Source organism: Anabrus simplex, chromosome 5, assembly GCF_040414725.1.
Source record: "Anabrus simplex isolate iqAnaSimp1 chromosome 5, ASM4041472v1, whole genome shotgun sequence".
Classification (NCBI taxonomy): domain Eukaryota; kingdom Metazoa; phylum Arthropoda; class Insecta; order Orthoptera; family Tettigoniidae; genus Anabrus; species Anabrus simplex.
This window is the reverse complement of record NC_090269.1, coordinates 368,644,286-368,665,496: the sequence shown is the minus strand read 5'-3', so window position 1 is coordinate 368,665,496 and position 21,211 is coordinate 368,644,286. Positions and strand designations below refer to the sequence as shown.

The 21,211-nt window shown below is 38.0% G+C and overlaps 1 protein-coding gene across 1 annotated transcript in view; it reads left to right on the top strand.

Moving 5' to 3' along the window:
- Positions 1-21,211, top strand: part of LOC136874927 (centromere protein I) — a 331,694-nt gene that overhangs the window by 60,331 nt on the left and 250,152 nt on the right. The window contains exons 4-5 of the mRNA XM_067148637.2: positions 995-1,080; positions 7,445-7,572. Of these exons, the coding sequence (XP_067004738.2) occupies positions 995-1,080; positions 7,445-7,572 (214 nt within the window). The remainder of the gene's footprint in view (positions 1-994; positions 1,081-7,444; positions 7,573-21,211) is intronic.

Genomic DNA, 21,211 nt, shown 5'->3' with positions numbered 1-21,211 from the left:
TAATTTAGACCTTATTCAGAGGTAATGTCGTAATTTGAAAAATGAAGAACACCCGGTCAAAATCTTTGGCTTGTGATGCTAGCCTTGTGAAATAAAATGTTGATTTAACATTTGGCGTAGTCCATAACGAAGGAATTAAATGCCAAAGTACACTACGGCTGGTCGGAGTGTCACGGCTCAGGAAGAGCCATCATCAATATTATCGGTGAAGTGAAGTTCTAGTGGTCCAACATGATGGTGTTGGTGCATGCTGGATGCCAGCGTGTTGATTGTAATCTGTGGTGGATGGTGTGGAAGCCAAATGTGTGTAGATTGTCTGTAATTGAGATATAATCATTAAATTGATGTTTATCACTTGCAACTGTGGTACTTTTCTTTAAAAGTGAGAAAATGTGCTGTTTTAAATTTTAGCAAATATTTCATATGACAGCATTACTTTTAGTCGTGACATTCGTATTGACATCATTATAACGACCTATGTTGACTTCAATAGGGAAAACAATAAGGACAGTCTTTCTGAGAATTCCGTAGCGAAGCACGGGTACAACAGCTAGTTATTTGATACAAATTGCATTGCGCTTCGCATAATCGTGCGGCTGCTTGATGCAATATATTAATCTATACATTTGCTAAGTAATGGCATTTAAGTGCATGACCAATTCATACGTGTGGAGCATGAGTTCATACTATTTTCGGAAGGCTTATTGATCATCTTACTCTCATACTTCCTGTGAGGTAATAGAGATGTGTAATTTTTAGCCTTGTAGCCTTGTTATGGCAACAGTTGGGGTTTGAGACAATAAGTGTTATAAATATATCATAGTATTGTATTGCACAAGACATGTTGAATAAACAGTTTGACCAATTGTATCTCCTGATATCTCCTGATTTTTAGTTTTGTAAAGTTAGCAGGTATGGTTAGGCCTATAGCCTTTTTTACATAGATAAGTATATGTGTAGTGTGGATCTCTAGTATGTTTCCTGTTTCTTTTAGGACTGCTTGAGTTCGGCCTGACAGATCCTGCCATGATAGATAATTTGTATCCTTTATACTATCATCTTCTTCGTGTTCACAATTTGGTAAGTATGGACAACACAACTGTAGAGTATTGCATTGCTTCTAAAGTGCAGAATTATAAGAAAATCATTTTACTCCCTAAGTTTGACACTACTGTACACTTGTAATATCGATGATGAACAAGTAATGTTTGACATATGAGTCTGGAATGTTACAAACATGGAAAGGGCATGCTTATGCTCTCTGAAATGTCCTCACAGAAGAAAATATAAAATATAAAGGAGACTTGCAGGCAGAAAAGTAAGTTTATATCTGTACTTCTTATCTCTGTCTAGCTATTTATTTGTGGGGATTCAAGGACTGCTTGAGTTTGGCCTGAGCTGGGCTGAGTGGCTTAGACGGTTGAGGCACTGGCCTTCTGATTCCAACTTCATTCCAACTTGGCAGGTTTAATCCTGGCTCAGTCCAGTGGTATTTGAAGGTATGCAGCCTCGTGTTGGGAGATTTACTGGCATGTAAAAGAACTCCTGCGGGACTAAATTCCGATAACTTGGCGTCTCCGAAAACCATAAAAGTAGTTAGTGGGACGTAAAGCCAATAACATTATTATTAGTTCGACCTGGCAGATTCTGTGGATATGAAGAGTGATCAGGGAGAGATGACTAACTGCCTTGACAAAACTTCTCCATTTAGTACATAAGATGTATAATACGGGAGACGCAGCCATGAGATTTCAAGAGGAGCATTGTTATACTGTACTGAGGTGCTGACAAATATTTTAAAAAAATGCTGTCATAACTATCAGAGTAATATCTCACCGTTGCAAAATTTTGGCGTAAATTACTTACAAATGAATCAATAGACAAGTTGAATTGGGAGATCAATTTGGCTTTTGGGTTACTGTAGTCTTTTCCTAGTTTGTGAACCATGGACAACGACAGAGTTGTTGGCAGATTCAAGCCTGGCTCAGTCTGGTGGTATTTGAAGATGCTCAAATACGTCAGCCTCGTGTTGGTAGATTTACTGGCACATAAAAGAACTCCTGTGGGACTAAATTCTGGCACCTCGGCATCTCCAAAAACCATAAAAGTAATTAGTGGGACGTAAAGCTATTAACTTTTTTTCTTTCACAACGTTTTGCCCAACTGAGGAGTACACCTGAACTTATTTAGCTGATGATTTTGCCTTCTTCTCTTCCCAAAATCTCTTCATCCTCTCACTGAAAATCTTCTTACGTTCTTCTGTTCAGGTTGTATTAGTTCTAGCTTTGGCTCTGCAAAACAATGATTATTAATCAGTGTTCTGAAAGCAGATCGGTTCTTCACAGTTTCCTGGATGATGCTGATTTCCTGAAGATCTGATTCTATTTCATTTAGCCAGTTATTCTTGACTTTTAGTGTGACGGCAAGATTTAGAATTTTTTTGGTCAGTCTGTCATTGTTCATTCTGAGAATGTGACTATAGAATTTCAACTTCCTCTTCCTGTTAGTATCCGAGATTTTTTGTGTATGGCAGTAAATTTCTGAGACTCCCTTTTCATCCATTCTCCCTCTGTGTAGACTGGGCCAAAAAATGTTCGTAAAATTTTTCTTTCTTTGCTTTTCTATATCTTTTATGGGTGATCTGCCGCCAATGATTAAGGTTTCCGATGTGTATAATGCTTCAGGTTTTATTACTGTATTATAATATCTCTGTTTTGTTTTCCAAGATCATTTTTTGTTATGTGTTCCAAGTGATTCGATATGCTTTCTGTAATTTAGTAATTCTTTCCTTAGTTGCGTCACGATTTAATCCAGAAGTTTGAATGAATTCTCCAATGTATTTTAATTTATTTACTTGAGAAATTTATGCAAATGTAGTCATCATACCTTGTCCATCTGGAAAGAGAGAGACTCCTTCCATGTACTGGGTTTTTTCATGTGATGTTTGAAGTCTTGTTTTGGCTGCAGTTTCATGTAGGTTTTCAAGGGAGTGGATTGCTTCTTCCCTATTATTAGAAAGAATTGCCAGGTCGTCTGCAAAAGCTAGGCACGACACATGAATTCTGTTTTTCACTTGTCTATCAAGAGTTATTCCCTTAACTTCTCTTTCAGGTTCTGATTACTTTTTCTAGAACAAGATTGAACAAGAGAAGTGACGGTCCATTTCCTTGTCGAACCCTTGTGTTGACTTCAAAAGGAAGTAATATCAGTTAATGTTTGTCTGATCAATTCTCTTGTTTTTTTTGTCTACTTAAAATTCTTTGAGTACTTTGAAAAGTGTCTGTTGGTCTATTGAGTCATACACTTTTCTAGAGTCTACAAAGGTGATCACTGTTTGTCTAGTTTTGTGCATTTGTAAGATAGTTTTGAGATAGTGTATTTTTTCTGTGCATGATCTGCCCTTTCTGAAACCTGCCTGGTATTCTCCAATGAGGTAATCTGTTTGTCTTTCAAGTCTTCTGAGTAGAACTTCGGAGAAAATTTTGTAGGTAACTGATACCTCTATAGTTGTTGATGTCCGTTTTATCACCTTTTTTGTGCAGTGGGTAATTAGTGCACATTTCCAATCCTCAGGAATTTTTTCCATGATCCCGTTATTGCTGAGAATAGCATGAAGTTTTGAGGCAAGACTTTCACCACCAATTTTCCACATTTCGGCAGTTATACCGTCCTCACGTGGAGTTTTGTTATTTTTCAATTCACTGACAATTTGACTGATTTCTTCTAATGTTGGTGGTTCTGAATCTGGATTTGGTGTCGCTTTTTCAAAGGTAACTTTTTCTCCAGGATATTCACAGTTTAAAAGTTTCTGAAAATGGTTTCCTAACAGTTTGCAATTTTCCTGTTTATTTATTTCTAGAGTTCCATCTGAACATTTAAAACAAAGGCTAGGTGCCTGGTAATTTGTTCTGTAAAAGTTTCCTGTGTTATTTTTTGTAAATTCTAGTTCAATTTCTGCCAATCTTGCGTGATTATATTTGCGTTTCTCACATCTGATGATTTTTAAGGTTTGTTTCTGGATCTTAATGAATTCCTGCCAAGTTTTTCCAGTTTTATGGGATTTCCAATCTCTCCAGGGTCTCATTCTAAGTTCTATGGCCTTGCAATTTTCCTGGTTATTTATTTCTAGAGTTCCATCCAAATGCTTGAAACAAAGACTACCGGGCGAGTTGGCCGTGCGCGTAGAGGCGCGCGGCTGTGAGCTTGCATCCGGGAGATAGTAGGTTCGAATCCCACTATCGGCAGCCCTGAAGATGGTTTTCCGTGGTTTCCCTTTTTCACACCAGGCAAATGCTGGGGCTGTACCTTAATTAAGGCCACGGCCGCTTCCTTCCAACCCCTAGGCCTTTCCTATCCCATCGTCGCCATAAGACCTATCTGTGTCGGAGCGACGTAAAGCCCCTAGCAAAAAAAAAAAAGAAACAAAGACTAGGTGCCAACTATAATGGACCAACTGTATTGGTATTACAAATTTACTCATTCAGGATAAATATTTCAGGTTCCTTATGGCAATCAACATCTATATCATTCTATGGCTTTGTTGCAGGTTTCATTCCACCATTTGCTTGTCCTTTTCTCCCCTACTATTGCTGCCTTTTCCAATACTGACCTGCTATTTTGTTTATCTTATAGGCCCACTCACACCTAGCGAAAGGGAGACGCGGCGCGTAGGCAGGAAAATATTATTTTGCTGTGTAATAGATGTGTCTGCTCATGCTTATACTTACTGGAGAGGAAACACGCCACACAGAAAAAGAGGGAAGTTGCCTGGCGAGAATAATTCTTACGCTTCTCCCGCCGGAATTTAATTTTGGTAACGTTCGTAAGGTATTCGGGTGTTTCGCAATTGTGTTGCGTTCATGTGGTATATACATATTGTTTGTTTCCTCTGTGGATATTCACATTCCCGAGAGACTTTGATCTGGACTGATAAAAATGGATTGCAAAAAACTTATTGTTATTTGAAAAGTACCCACTTTTCTATATGACAAATGTCATAAGTTATATAGCAATACTATTGAAATAGCAGTTGAAATTTCACGATATTTATTTGAGAATTAACTTCAAAGTTATCTTCAGGACTCAATAACAATTGAAACAATGTAGAAAATTCACCACTTAAATTTCTAGATGAATTAATGCTGTGAACTCAAAATCTCTGACTTTGCCTTCGTTCTTCCCTTTCAGCATCTTCAACGTACAGAGCAAGAACTAACATCTGATCCATTAGGTGCATTAGACACAGAGCTCGGTAGCTCCAGTCACCTAACCTCTCAGCGTGGGATAATAATAATCATCATATGGCCTCAGCTACCGTGTACAGACATTTCAATTTGACGCCATCTGGCTGCCTGCTCGTCAACTTCGATGTTCCGTTTTACTCTAGGCCTGCTAGATGGCAGACCGAGTAAACTGAAACTCTCTTGGGTGTCTGTGGCTGAGATTTAATGAATTTTGTCGGGTAAACACCAAATGTGTCACCAGAGATCTTTTACATGCCGACATCGTACGACATGGAGTGTCGAATGGACTTTTTTCTGCTCTTCAAAAATCTGACTACCTCTGCTGGATTCGACCCTGCTATCTTGGGATCCTGAGGCCAACACTATACCACTGATCCACGTGGGATGACTTTCACTACCTGGCTACCCTGTCCTGAAGGAGGAGTGTAGCACCAGGAATGCTGTGAGTGCAGGCTTTTAGTTAATCGGGCGTAAATGACAAGCGGTTCAATGGATTTTACCAAAATGTTCAGTTTGTTATTAGTGCACAAACGCACAAACATCATAATTTACTGGAATTATCCAATGTCAATGAAGTGGAGGACTTTTCTGAGCTTTCAAATCGAACACAAGATATGGCTGAACCAAATATAGAAGTAGCTAGTTCCCGGATTTTTTGAGAAATAAGATCTCAATACAGGTTTGTATACTAGCTCATTAACATGCACAATGCAAAAACTACATACATTTCCTCCACAGTAATCGGTACACATTCATTTACCCTTGATCGGAATGGAAATAACATACCGTGTGATCGCATGCAATGTTGAGCATAAATGTCTGCCTATTCTACTTTACGAACTCGACAATAGAAAACAACTGAACATTTTCACACAGGATATAAGCAGTTTTTTGCAGCATTCTGAGACCCATAATTTGCTGTACATATTTCCCTTTGCCCTCTATAATTATCTATGTCTTCTCACACAAACCCACCATTAATAATATTACGGCTGATATTTTCCCATGTATCAAAATCAACATCAATGTCACGATCACTACTTTCACTTTCAAATTCTACATCCTAGTCTTCGCTTAAAGAAACTAAACTTTCCATATCATCATTCTGTAAAACATCGTTAATTTTTGAATTTGTGATCAGAAGAAAACGTTTAGCTGCCATGATGTCAACAACAGAACTTGTTGGTTTTTCAGACACGATATATCATATGCAATCTATAAAAACTCAATAGATATACGTATCAAATGAAAGATCGATGCTTCCTCTGTAGATATATCTTACTACATTTGTAACAGTACGAGAAATATTCGGTAGATAGAAGGATAAATCAGAAACTGCTATGCGCATGCAATGTACATTGCTCCACGACAGAGATCGTTGGGGAGTCTGAGTGCAGTGTACGGCACTCCACATTGAGCAATTAAGTGCAGCCAGTATCCAGTATTCGGGAGATATTGGGTTCAAACTCCACCGTCAGCAGCCCTGAAGATGATTTTCCGTAGTTTCCCACCAGGCAAATGCTGGGTTTGTACCTTAATTAAGGCCACGGCTGCTTGCTTCCAACTCCTAGCCCTTTTCTGTCCTGTCCCATCATCGCCATAATTCCTATCTGTGTCGTGTGATGTTAAACAACTTGTAAAAGAAGAAAAAAAACTTCCAATAGGTATGAGCACATTCTTCTCGGAATATATTTTCTCTGCGCCTCCTTTCCGGTAAGTATGAGCGAGCCTAAGGTGTTCCTTTTCATGTCCCTGTCTATCTTCATATGACTTGAAGTGCTGTCTGTCATGTATGGTGGTAGAATTTTTTTTTTTTTTAATATCATGATTTTTAATACCTGTATATTGTTCTCCACAATTTACTGTCCCATAATGTTGATTTTGACTATTGTACTTGTATTCCATTAGAATAATCATAAATTATCGCTGGCATTTCTGAAGAAATTCTCCCACTCTTGCCTAGTGCGGTCATATGAGCACAGCACTTTCTGTAAAAAATGTTACTGTATTTCACATAATTGCAGTTGTCTGAGGTAGTTGTACAGCTGTGAAATGAAGAAAGAGAAAGAGAGAGAGATAGCTTTGAGCACAAAATATAAAATTGTAGCTTTTCAGTAATTAACCGTGTGAAAATCGATGTCTGTAGTGATTTTTTCAGAAAGACCTCTTAGAAAATGTTTTTTCTTCTTTTTTTTCTCCAGGTTCGGAGTGCCTGTAAATTAATTTTTCTGCTTACTAAACCCGAAGATGTGACAAGATGGCGTGTAGAGCAAATTTTGAGGATTCAGAGAATAACAACGTTTCATAAATCTGCTACAGCTGTTCTCAGGTCAGTACCTAGTATTAACAAAAGTTTCCACAAGAAACATACAACATTGCATTTTAAGCTCTCTTATTTGCTTAACTTTGCTGTTTAAGTTAAGCCTGATGACGTTTGGTAGTCATCTGATAACAGATGTTTAAAATAAAATTGAATCATGGAAATCAAAAATCACTTAACTCCACCTTTTGTCATTTTTGAGATTATGATGGAAAAAAATACTGCAAGCTTAGCCTACTATCCTTGTACAGCATAAAACACCAAATCCGAAGGTAATTTGTCATCTTCAAGCTGTTTAGTACCATATTTCTCCGAATCCAAGACGATTCCTACTTTTTCCTTCAGGCTAAAATGTGTTTTGTGAAATCATAATTTTACTGCGTACAGTCTTTATAACAATTTCAAATTTAATTTGAGAGAAAGGATAAGCACACACAAATGTCTTGTAAATCCTGCCCACTTCCCTAATCATTTTCATTAGAGGTATGTGATAATTCCTTTGAAAGCTCAGGGAATTTATCTTTACAATCTACATTTGTATCGCATCTTGTGTTATGGCCATTCCGACACTGCATTTTTAGCATGCATGACTCAGAATTTCATGTTTGACCTTTAAAACATCTTTGTTTTGGGCCACTGAATGCCTTTATTGTACAGTACGCATTTTTAGACTATCTTTGTCTTCATGCCAATGCTGAACATTGGTTTCAGTTATGCCGTATTTTCTTGTGGCCGCACAATTATTATGTATTCCCGCATATTTAATTACCATTAACTTAAAATTGGCTTCGTAACATCAAAGAGAACCCGTTGAAATTTTGCCAACTATACCTGTTTCAAGTGTGTCTAAATACGACTATCCATCACGGAAATATTCCTGTTGTCTATAAAACTGTTACTTTTATTAAGCGTCAGGTACAACTGGCTGCCGCTACCTGCATATCTAGCTTGCTGGCTGTGACCGGCTTCAGCAGCTAGTGATGTATAATAAAGACACGGACGTTGAAGGTCAACGGGTTTTGTGTGACATGGTATGGCCATTCTGCCCTTGCATTTTTTGCACACATACCTTGCAATTTTATCTTAGATTTCTTTAAAGCATCCTTGTTGTGGGCCAGTGAATGCGTTTTATGTACAGTATGCATTTTCTAAGCTAATTTGTCTTCACACTAATGCTGAACACTGGCTTTAGTTATGCTGTATTTTTTTCAGCTGCACAATTATTCTTCATTTTTGCATGTTCAGTAACCATTAACTTACAATTGGTATCATAATATCGAAGAGAACCCGTTGAAAACTTGCCGGCAATACCTATTCCACATGTTTTTATAATATGATGATCAATCTCGAAAATATTCCTGCTGTCTATAAAACTGTTAATTTTACTAAGCATCAGGTACAGAAGACACGTTATAACTCGGCCACTGAGTAGCCTTGGCCATTCAAAGAATTCAAAGCCAGGCTGAGTGGCTCAGATGGTTGAGCACTGGTCTTTAGACCCAAAATTGGCAGATTCGATCGTGGCTCCGTCCAGTGGTATTTGAAGGTGCTCAGACACGTCATTCTTGTGTCGGTAAATTTACTGCTACGTAAAATAACTCAATTCCGACACCTTGTCATCTCCGAAAACTGTAACAGTAGTTAGTGGGGCGTAAAGCAAATAACATTATTGTTATTATTTTTATTATTATTGCAGCCCAGGTGAAAGGACGTGTTTGTATACAGTGCTGTGAGAGTTTTATTTTTTTAAGTGGAAAGTGACGTTATTGAGGTACAGTTCAGTTACATTACCTAGTACTTTCTTTCAATTGGCAACATTAACATTTCACTGGAAACCCTTATAAGAGTAAAAACTGTGTTTGTTTGCTTGTTGAGTTCATTAAAATTTAAGTTTCCGTTTAGTTAACGTATGACATCAGAGATCCTAGTGGCCGAGTAAGAAAGAGAAACAAAACATGATAGTATTGCCAATTGCTGCATACCTCATGGATAGAGCCTTGCGCGGATATACAAAACAATATCCACATCCGCACTTCCTTCAACCAGATCCATGAATGGTTATCCGCACGGTAAAGATGTTATTCCCATAGGGAACCTGAAATATTTGTTCTGAATGAATAAATTTATAATACCAATATAGTTGGTCCATTATTGGACATTATAAATATTCCTGCTCATTCCTGGTTGCCAGCGTTTTGCCCTAGTGTGCTAAGTTGGGCTCATCAGTTGGTAAATAGTACACCTACAAAGACGCATGGCTAGAGCATACCATGGAGGCCACTACATAGGTTACTTGGAGCCACTGGCAGTGCCAATGCACTATGACAGACTTTGTCTCATTTTCAAAAATTAAAGCCTGCCTGGCCATTAGGATATAAATTTCACGGTTTTGATCCGTATTGAATTGTGATCACAATAACAATTATTAAGTTATTAAGTTATTAAGTTTCAATACTATAACATGCAATATTATTGAATTACATTACTAAACTAGGGACTAGTTTCAGCCTTGGCTGGCTATCTTCAGCCTTAATGTAATACATCTAATAACAAAACAAATATACAAACACACAATTGGCATAAAAAACAAATGTACAAACACATAATTGACATTAAACTCTGGGATGAACTGTGTGTAAAATTTGAAAAATAAATTAGGCTCTAAATTCTGGAGTATGCTCATCATCCAGACTCTTTCTTGTATTAATATTCATAGAACTGTTAGTTCCATCACTGCTAATCATTACAATTTCAATTGCAAAACGGGACTAGTAAATGTTGATTTGTAGTCGCATCTTCAATCACTCAAATCTACTTGAGTGGTGTTAGCAGTATGCAATCCACTGTAAATAACCACCAGCTGACGCAGAACTGGTAGATGGTGTTTCCATATCGACCAACGTAAATAAAATGAAATATTCCTGAAGTGCTTGTTAAAAGCATGCTGAAAAGCTGTTGGACATCATCAGGACGACACATGAAGATATAGTTAAAACTTACACATTCTTAATTTGTGGCTCTACCGAGCTCGATAGCTGCAGTCGCTTAAGTGCGGCAAGTATCCAGTAATCGGGAGATAGTGGGTTCGAGCCCCACTGTCGGCAGCCCTGAAGATGGTTTTCCGTGGTTTCCCATTTTCACACCAGGCAAATGCCGGGGCTGTACCTTAATTAAGGCCACGGCCGCTTCCTTCCACTTCCTAGGCCTTTCCTATCCCATCGTCGCAATAAGACTATCTGTGTCGGTGCGACGTAAAACAAATGGCAAAAAAAAAAAATTGTGGCTGGTATAAATTTGCAATTCATTGCGGTGTCCATGAAGTTAACCTGAATGAATGATAAAATTAGATAAAATTTATGGATTGAAGGAGAGAGCGTGTTAGCCAAATGGCATAGGTTATGTGAGACTTACCTCTCGTTGCGGCATGTGGTGCAAGGCTTATTGTTGTGTGCCTCATACTAACGGTCGTGAGATTCAAAGGAAAAGGAAGGGGCGTGGCAAGGAGAGAGAGGCGGGGCAAGTTGGAAAGAAGAGGGGGGGGGGAGGAGGGAACTAAGGCGGGGCTAAAGAATGTGCAGGGAAAAGATGGCTGCTGAGGAAAGGTGCTGTGAATATTGTGAAAAACTGACATGACTTGTTGGTTTGATGTTTAAAAAAATGGAAATTAGAAGGTCAAATAGGATGTTTGGCTTTTCTGAAATGCCATTAAGATTATGATTCAGTTTAAAATATTGATCTGTATGTTTGAAGCAGGTTTCAGTAATGTTAAGGAGGGATCCTTTGTTGATGATTTTGAGAATTTTCATATCTTGTTTTATGTCTGTGAATTTGTGATTATAGTCATGAATATGCTGTCTTGCAGCTGAAAATTTATTGTACTTCAGGGCATTGACGAGTTCTGAGTATGTTATGCAGTGGAAGCTTGGATTGCGAGCATAATTTGTTCCGGCAACATACTTGTAATCCAAAGCGCTCTTATATCAAAGCAAGTTTTCCCATAAGAAACAATTGAAACGCAGATGATTTGTCCACAACACAAAAATATTTATTTGCATACCATTTCTAAAACAAAATGTAACATAAACAAATTAAAATGCACTTTTCCTTACAATAGAATCATTGTTGGTGGGAGGGAAACAAGAGATGACATGAGAAGAGTTACTGTGTAGCACGAATTTCACTAACGGAATCACTGCTATCTGTTGGCTCACTGGAATTGTTTTCTTTTCGTTCAACTTTAGTGAGGAACCTGTCCATTGACTGTTGTTTTGCCTCTTTTTGAAGATTTCATGAAAATGTGACATTGCATTGTCATTGAACTGATTCATCGCTCGCACTGCTACACCCTTATGCGGGTGGTGTTTTTCTACAAAATTTCGCACCGTTTCCCACATTTTGCACTTAGCCCGAATCTCAGTTGAAGTGAGAGATTCCATTGACTTTTCCTCCTCTTCCTCGGACGAGATCTCTATATCCTCCTCCTGTTGTTTGCGATGCAGGTCCATCAGTTCATTGGTAGTTAGTTCCTGGCTATGTTCTTCCACCAGCTCTTGAATGTCCACTTCATTCACCTGCAGCCCAATTGTCTTCCCTAAGGACACAATTTCATCGACAATCGTCAGCTCATTGTCACCAACAATCCCCTCAATCACGTCCAAGAATACAGTCAGGCCACAGCTTTCCCCAAGTGGAAGTGTGAGTTCTCTTGGTAACTCTATCCCAGGCTTTATCGATGATCTTCAGGTAGTTCACGATGGGGAAATGATTTCTTCTTAACTCTTGGAGGGTAAGGTTTGTTTATTCAGTCACTTTGAAGCATCGTTGAAATAGTGCTTTGGTGTATATATTCTTGAAGTTCGAATTGACTTGCTGATCCATAGGCTGGATTAGTGTTGGGAGGAAGGAACTTAACCTTAACGAAGTTGAATTCCTCCAGTAAGTCATCCACAAGGCCTGGAGGATGAGCAGGAGTATTGTCCATACTAGTAAGACTTTGAGCGGCAGATTATGTTCTGAAAGGCATTTCTTCACTACAGGACCAAAGACCTCGTTCATCCATTCAGCAAACGAACAGGGCAGGGGAAAACGTAGGCACACGTGACGCTCGTATTGCGGAACCTCACTCACTTATCAAGTTACAATTTATTTAAAATGTTTCCTTGTCTTTCAAAACACTTGTAGACCATGTTAGTTTCATTCTGAGGTTTCACTGTATTAAAATTCCTTCCGGTCTGTCAGACGTAAAAAAAAAAATTACAACTGTTGCAAATAATCCTCTATACTCCTAATTTTGAAAAACTATTGAACTTGCTTATGGATGTGGCATTATGTAAGACTTGAGCATTCCTATTGTTGGTTTAAAAAACTATGTTTACATCGTACTTTTTAAAGATGTTGGTGACTTTGTAAATCTGTTCGTTGAACGTAAAGATAGAAAGGGAGGAGTTGTTTTGTTTATCTTTCTTCAAAGTGGTAGAGGGGCGATATTTATATTTATTGATTACTTTTTCAATAAAGAAACGAATGGTGTTCAACTCATTTTTGAGGTCTCTTTTAGACATTGGAACATTGAAGGCTCGGTACACCATGCTGTTGTACGCTGCTCGTTTGTGAATTTGAGGGTGCGAAGAATCTTGACGGACTGTAGTGACTGTTTGGGTGGGTTTTCTGAAAATCTTATATCTTAAGTAGCTTCGGTGCCGATAATAGTTAAGTCTAAATTTACCAGTTCCAGTTTTGCAATTGAAATTGTAATGATTAGCAGTGATGGAACTAACAGTTCTATGAATGTTAATGCAAGAAAGAGTCTGGATGATGAGCATACACCAGAACATACCTGCCAACCCTTCTGATTTACCCGGAAACTTTCCGGTTTTTAACTCGTCTTCCGATTTTCCGATTTATTTTTACTTCTTCCGATTTTTTCTAATATAACCTCTAGTACAGCCAATACTCTTCCCCTAGAATAAAGGATAAATTCTTATGTGCTTGTGTAATTTACGAAACCTCATTTTCAAGCGTATTTATTTGATACTTTATTTCGTGAGTGTTTCGTCCGTCGCCTTTGTAACCGTTACTACAGCGGTTACACTAAACAAAACACTAAACACAGTAAAGGGAGGAAAGTAAGTGCAATTACATAGTACCAAAAACCATTACACACTTAGTGAAACATCGGCTGAAACTACGCGGATCTCCGCAGATAACAACATTAGTAAATATCAGTAGGGCCAACTAGATGACAATAAACCAGGAAGGTGGGAAAGAGCTGGGAACCTACCGAGGGCATGGATATGGGCTTAGGTTGCAGTTTCAGAAATAATCAACCGTGATCCTTAATTTTCAAAATATTATTTACAAATGGACTTTACAAATAAATTCTGAACAAATTCCGCCATGCAGAAGGTAACGACACATAACGATAGTAAAATACAACCTGCATGTTCAGCTGAGACACACCAATTATTAATACACGTTCTTTGACAATAGCTTCCTATAAGTTCAAAGATTCAAACAAACTATACATCTAGTTACAAATCCAGTTGTACAATGCAATTTAGTAGGTAAGAAAAAATGTAATACGCTATTACAATTTACAGTGAAGTTAAACGTACCTTTCAAAACTCTGGCATACATCAAGGGACACGGAACTACCAGAGGCAAAACCCCAAGGTAAATATATTAAACTACAATTTACATATTTAACAAAACAAGGAACGGGGAATACCTCGAAAACAAACAGCCAAGCCCAGCTGAAAAGCTAAGGCATCATAAATAATTAAGTGGCGAATCTAGGTGAGGTTAGGGCAGACTCCTATATGAAAAGCAAGCGAACATTACAGGAAATTTAAGCTGGAACGGAAATGAAGAGTGCTTACCCCAAAGTGGCCCATCCCGGTAACTTGACGACATCAAAACTTCGGACAACCAGACAGACGGCTCACAGACCACAGACAGACCAGTCAGACCACGAAATGCCGCCTCGCTCTCTTTATAAGGGAAACCCTGGCCTTGAAGTAGCCAATCAGAATGCATGAACCCGCCTATTGTCACCCAGATTCACCAATCACAACTCCTACTTCAGTCGCAAACTTTAACATACTTTCTTGAATACATACGATCGAGAATCTTCCATTTCCAGAATAGTCAGAAAAGACTTTCTAGAATACATAACAAACAAAAGGCAACACACCCTGTTCAAAAATTCATGTGATAACTTTCTGGATACTTCCAGTAAATATAGAACTGAAATCTACTATTTACAACCAACCTATGTACAACAATATTTCTTACACTGTAGAGGTTAGGTACCCGAATGGAATACAAATAAAATATTCTATCACCACACTTCAGATCATACAGTAAGTACTACGGAAGGTTTATAAATAAAGTCTTAAATAAACACACTCCACTTCCAATATATTCTACACCTGCGACATCCTTCATGTATCGTGTTTCCCGCTCACCACAGCAGCACGTGCGATTGATAGAGCTGGGGATTCGGGGCGGCGATTGTCCTGCAAGCAAGAGGCTAGCGCACGCTAACGACTCAGATAATCGGGACGAAATAATGAGTTTGTTATTGTGTTGTTCACGCGCTGTTAACATTGTTTCTGTGCGTAGTTTCATCGGAGTTGTAGGCCACTTGTTTTTTTTTTTTTCTTGCATTTCTATATTTTCCCTCTCTGTCAAAGTCGTACGTTAATAATGTATGGGACATAATGAATTGTTTTGTGGTAGTTTTGCGTATTTATAAGTGCATAATTTTAATGAGTTGAATGTATTTAAGGGTGTTGTGTCAGTGACAGTTTCTGGCATTTTCTTTTCTCGTTATGGCCAAAAAAATATTACAAACGTTATCTCCAAGTGTTCAGAGATACCTATAAATTTCCGTTCATTTTACCGTCTGATAAAGGAAACTACCATATTTTCTCGCGTAATTAACGCCCTTGCATAATTTACGCATCCCAATATTTTTGGGTCCAAAGTGGAGAAAAAGAAATGTTCACGTATCTGACGCACCCACAACTTCGAACAGCCATCACTCAGCTGCGGTTTCGTTTTGAAACAGAGATGTCAACTACTCAAGTAGCAGGCTTCCTATTGCGAAAGCGGGCATTCCTAACACAGGGCAACGTGCTGTTATTAGCCGTCAGGAAATCCCACTGCATTCGTTTTACGAGTGTTTCGGGTACGGGACATTCTGTGATCTCAAAATTGTTTGTCAGTCCACAGTATTGGAGTAATACTGCATCATACAAACTCGCGGTGATCAGTTACGCCGAAACATACGGGAATAGAGCAGCGGGCAGCAAGTATTCAGTGTCCAAGTGAAACGTGCGCTACCGCGGTTACAGAAGTGCACTTCAAGCGGTCAACAGGTAGCAAGTTTCCGCAAGTAGTGGGTTATCTGCTTAAATATACGATTTTGTTACACAATGTTGGATAAGACGTTTCTCACGAAATGCTGTATTTTAAAGAATGAGTAATAGCCGCGGCACATACCATCAGTGTCTCAGATTTGAAGGTTAGCCAAGGCTTGATTAATTTTATGAAGAGAAATGGACCTTCTCTTCGGCAAAAAACAACATTATGCCAAAAAATGATGAATGATTGCAAATATTCCTTCACTTTACGCTTCTCAATCACAAAGCGATGAAAATGGTTGATCTCCCGCAGGTCAGACGCCAATCAGTTTCCATATGCCACGAAGTCAAACAATTGATAAGAAAGGAACATACATTGTTATCGTATGCACCTTACATTGTTCTAAAACGAAGAACAATGCCTAAAGCAAAATTTCCACGAGTGATCCACGTTCGTATTCAAGAAAAATGGTGGATGGACACGTCACTCGTACAAGATTGGATATGAACGGTTTGGGGTAATGTAGCAGGGTCCCTTCTTCGATGCCCGGTCCTTCTCGTGTTGGATAGTTTTCTTTTTTAGCTGGTATGTCATTCAGGTCCTATTGTCAGCTCGTAATGAGAAGAATATTTTCTAGTGTCGGTACTTCAAACCCACGTGTCTAACTTACGTGATGTACCCTTTTCAGAAAAAAAATCTCACGGCAGAATTTTGCGCCAAATGACGATAACCACAAATGAGGTGAACCAATTGTGTTTATATTATATTTGATGTATCTTTTAAATGTAAATGAATTGTATAAATAATTTGTAAAGATCTGAATTGCTTGAATAATTAACGCATCCAAAGTTTTCGCCTGTATTTTTCGTCAAAAAGTGTGTTAATTACGCGAGAAAACACGGTATTGTGCATTTTGTTATGTGTGCTGGTGTGGCATAAATAATATTCGCATCAAAAAGTCTTCAATATATGTATGATAAATATGGTGCATGTAACATGTCTTGCACATGCCATACATAGAGTGGCCGAAGAAGTTCAAGGGAACTACCTTGTAACCATGTTTATGTTTTCTTACTTTAAGATTTTAAAATTTATTGGTCAATTTGCATTGTAACTGTGGATATGTATGCCTTTTACCCTGACCTTTTTTCACGTAGACTGTGGTGGAATATACGTGGTGAAATCCAAGAATTAAAAATCTTCCTATTTTTGGTTTCTAAAAGTTGGAAGGTATGCCAGAATTTTGAGCCTAATTTATTTTTCATATTTTACACAGAGTTCATCCAAGATTTTAATGTCAATTACGTTTTTGTACATTTGTTTTTATGTCAATTATATGTTTGTACATTTGTTTACTTAATAGATGTATTACATTAAGGCTGAAGATGGCCAGTCAAGGCCGAAACTAGTCCCTAGATTAGTAATGTAATTCAATAATACTGCATATTATACCGTATTTACGTTAATAATCCCCGCCACCAAATAATCCCCGCAACCTAATTTTAGGAAGGCTCATTAAAAAAAAATGAAATGAACTAAAATTCCTTCCATTGAAGGAGTAATATAGGTATAAACAAGTATTTCATATCACTCCGCCAGGTCCACGTGTTTTTTATGCGAATATGAACATGCTAATTTACGGATATAGCTGTTTTGCCTGAGGTGATAAAAATACATTATCATTGCTATAAAATGCTATGAAAATTAGCAAGTAGGCCTACTTACGTGACTGGTATTTCATGAATATGAACTTGCAGTAGGCTCGATTCTCTGTACATCGGAAGATTCGTTGTCTCTTACATCACTAGAATCCTCTCCTAAATTACAAATTCGTCACACTCAACGTCTAAAACAATTCTCACACACGGTCTCTTTTTACTCGAATAGTAAACCAACCGGTGGTGGATAATTCTATTCGTGCAATGTAAACACTTGAAACACACACACACCGGTGAGGTCGGATGTTAGTTTTCGATACAGTAAAACCATGTTATTACGTGATTTCGAATAACTGCCAACTCGTAATTCAGAAATGCCAACTCTTGCCATGTCACAAAATATTCTGATATCCATTACTGCATGCAATTAACATTGATTCACAGTTTAAAACTTTCAAATCCCACGGAAAATAATCTATTTCCGAAATGTATCCAACAAGGTGAATTTACATTATTCAAATAATGTACTTGCATAACTCACTACCAAACATAACCTCACACAATGAGAAAAAAATCCAGATTTCAAAGACGAGGACAAATTATACTGGCTCCCTTGTGCAAATGTTTTATTTTTTGGTTTACTGTACTTTTTGCATTTTAGATGCCTTGTTCTTGCACAGAAAGTACCCGACACTCTTAAAACATCGTGGCTTATCAAACTTTCCTATGATGAACGGAGGAAGTCTTTCACTTTCGTCTGCATTGTAATACAGTACAGTGACCTCATGTCCTTTAAAACCATAAGTCTGTCTGGGCTCGGCAGTAAAAAAAAAAAAAAAAAAAGTAAGTAGTTTCATCGACATTGACAGTATTGTTCGGTACGTACGAATAGATTATAATTATGACCCTCACTTTTTCGCCTACTGTCGGCATCACCAGTCTTCGTGAATTCTGCTTCTCCGCACACTACCTGCTACGTATATTGTGTTGTTCCTTAAAACACCGAATACGAAAGAATAATGTAGGTGTTGATTCCCATATGGAACCTAAAATATTTGTCCTGAATGAGTAAATTTATATATTATAAATTTTCCAGCTAACTCATTCTTGGTTGCCTGCGTTTCGCCCTCGTGTGCTAAGTTAGGCTCGTCAGTTGGGACTTAGCACACCACCCAAGACGCAAGGCTAGTGCATACCGTGGAGGCCACTGCATAGGCTACTTGAAGCCACCAGCAGTGCCAATGCACTATGAGAGCTAAGTCTCATTTCCAAAATTTTGATGCCTGCCTGGCCATCGAATGATGTAGGTGTTGATTCCCATATGGAACCTAAAATATTGTCCTGAATGAGTAAATTTATATTATTATTATAAATTTTCCAATAACGGACCATTATATTGGTATTACGAAAGAATATACGATTTCACTCAAACTTAGAAACTATAGACACACCGAAGTGCAGATAGCTGCCCCTGTACGTTCCAGAAGACGCGTTCTATCGTGACGCAGAGAAATTTTGAATTTAAATTACTCTGTAAAATATTATTTTTTAAATGTAAAGGCAGTTTATAATTGAGCCGCTGAGAGCCATAGGGGTCTAAGTCAATTTTTTCTCATTCTGAGAAGTTAAGGGTTTCACGTTTCATTTCTTGTAAATTCAGGCTTTACAAGAATTCATGATTCATTTGATGAAATATGCAGATGATATATTAAAATTATATTTAATAAAGACATTTTAGTAATTGCTTTTTATCGTTCCTAAAATTTGGAGTACCACTTTTCCTGTCAGCAGTTTACTCATAGCGAAAGGTAAAGTGGTACAAATCAAGAGTTGTACCACTCTTCCGATAAATGTTTTGGCAAAGTTGAGTAAAAGGAAAATGTATAGATTGTGTTTTAACCTTTAATATGGCAGTGCATTTATAAAATAATTGTTAACCAAACATAATGTTGTACAGTAGATGTGAAACTGCACGTATGGCTTCCATTACAACTTTTTCTCTCACAGATTGAGTTAAAATGATTGCTCTGTTGTTAAATGCTAGCTACGCAATCTGGTCTAATAGTTCAGCAGTACGGACATTCATGAATTATAAATAAATTGTTTTGCCCAAATGTCCAAATTTCTGAAAATTAAATTATCATGCTGAAATTTAAACAGACTTTATAATGGAAGATGCCAGTTTACTCAATTTCACAATCTACGTCATCTTCCTTTTGTAATGGGTCGACATAATCAGGTCCATACTCCCCAGCCGAATTCACAGTTGTCAGTTGATTGAAGAAAGTTTGGTGTACCGGAGGGATGTGTGGGAGAAGGGTCATCATGTCTCTCTTCTTAGCCTCGGTGACAGGTCGCATAGCGTTGTTGAGAAGGATGAGTTGAACACCAGACAAACGAGGACAGCCACGAGCATGATGTGAAGGAGTAATGTCCAAAGTTTTGAAAGGGATTCCTTGTAGAGAATAAGATGAGGAGAGTCTTTCTGAAAATGAAGCCATTGAACTAACTAAACTTTTCATTTTGCGTGTTCTTTCTAAATGTCGCACTTTTCTCTATGTCTTTTGTTAAGACAAAGTCATTCATAGCCATTCTATAAACGGCAAAGGGTTGTTTTTCTTTGCCTTTTGAATGGTATTACACCAATCATCCGGAGTGGAAATTTGAGCAGTTCTTGATTCTCTCTCGATAACTCCGAAATCCTGATCATTTGGAAGAAAGAAGTGTCCTGATAGCATGAATTTATGGTCAACCACTTGGATTTCATTTCTAGAGTTCTTTTCAATCTAGAATTTCAACATGCAGAGCGAATTTCCCTTATAAAAACTATTTTTATTTTAATAACACCTGAATATTAAAAATCTAAATAAAGAAAAACAATACTGATACTTACTAGCACAGTTACGAGGACCATTTGATTTTAGAACATAAATAACAACAATAATGAACACAGAACACCACAACCATGTGGCCGTGGCGCTTGACTTACACACTATTCCTGTAAATGCACTCCACTCTGGTGTGATGGAAAGAATGCATCTAGCGCTCTGAAGCATTTCCCATGGGAGTTATCATTATACGACTTCTTCACAATAAATTTTCATGTCTTATAAGTGCACTGAGTTGTATAACTCAAAAACTGAAATTTCTTGACTGAGACCACTTTGGCTGTCAGTGGCTCAATTAAAAGTGTGAACACTGTAGTTTTCTGTTTAAATATGACATATGGGGACAGTTTTATTCCATCTGCGGTTACACAAAGCATAACTGTACACCCAACATAAAAACTAGGTGAGCTAGGAGTGTGTTGTCAACCTAAACGCAAATAAAACCTGCACCCCAATTTCATGCCTCAATTTCTTTAAAAAAATATGTGGGGATTATTCACGTAAATATGGTAGTATTGAAAAAGGTGGACCATTACGGCATTAATTTAATAACTATTATTGTGTCCCATAGCAGGTAGGGACCCTCTTCGGAGGCAGCTCTACCCAGAGAGTCGTGCCCCTGCCTATGTGAGTCCTGGAGCACACTCACCCGGTGTGTAACATCTGGTATAGGTCCCAGCTCAGGTTTACGAGTGAAGACCTCAACGACATCTATGACAGAGAAGATGGACTTCG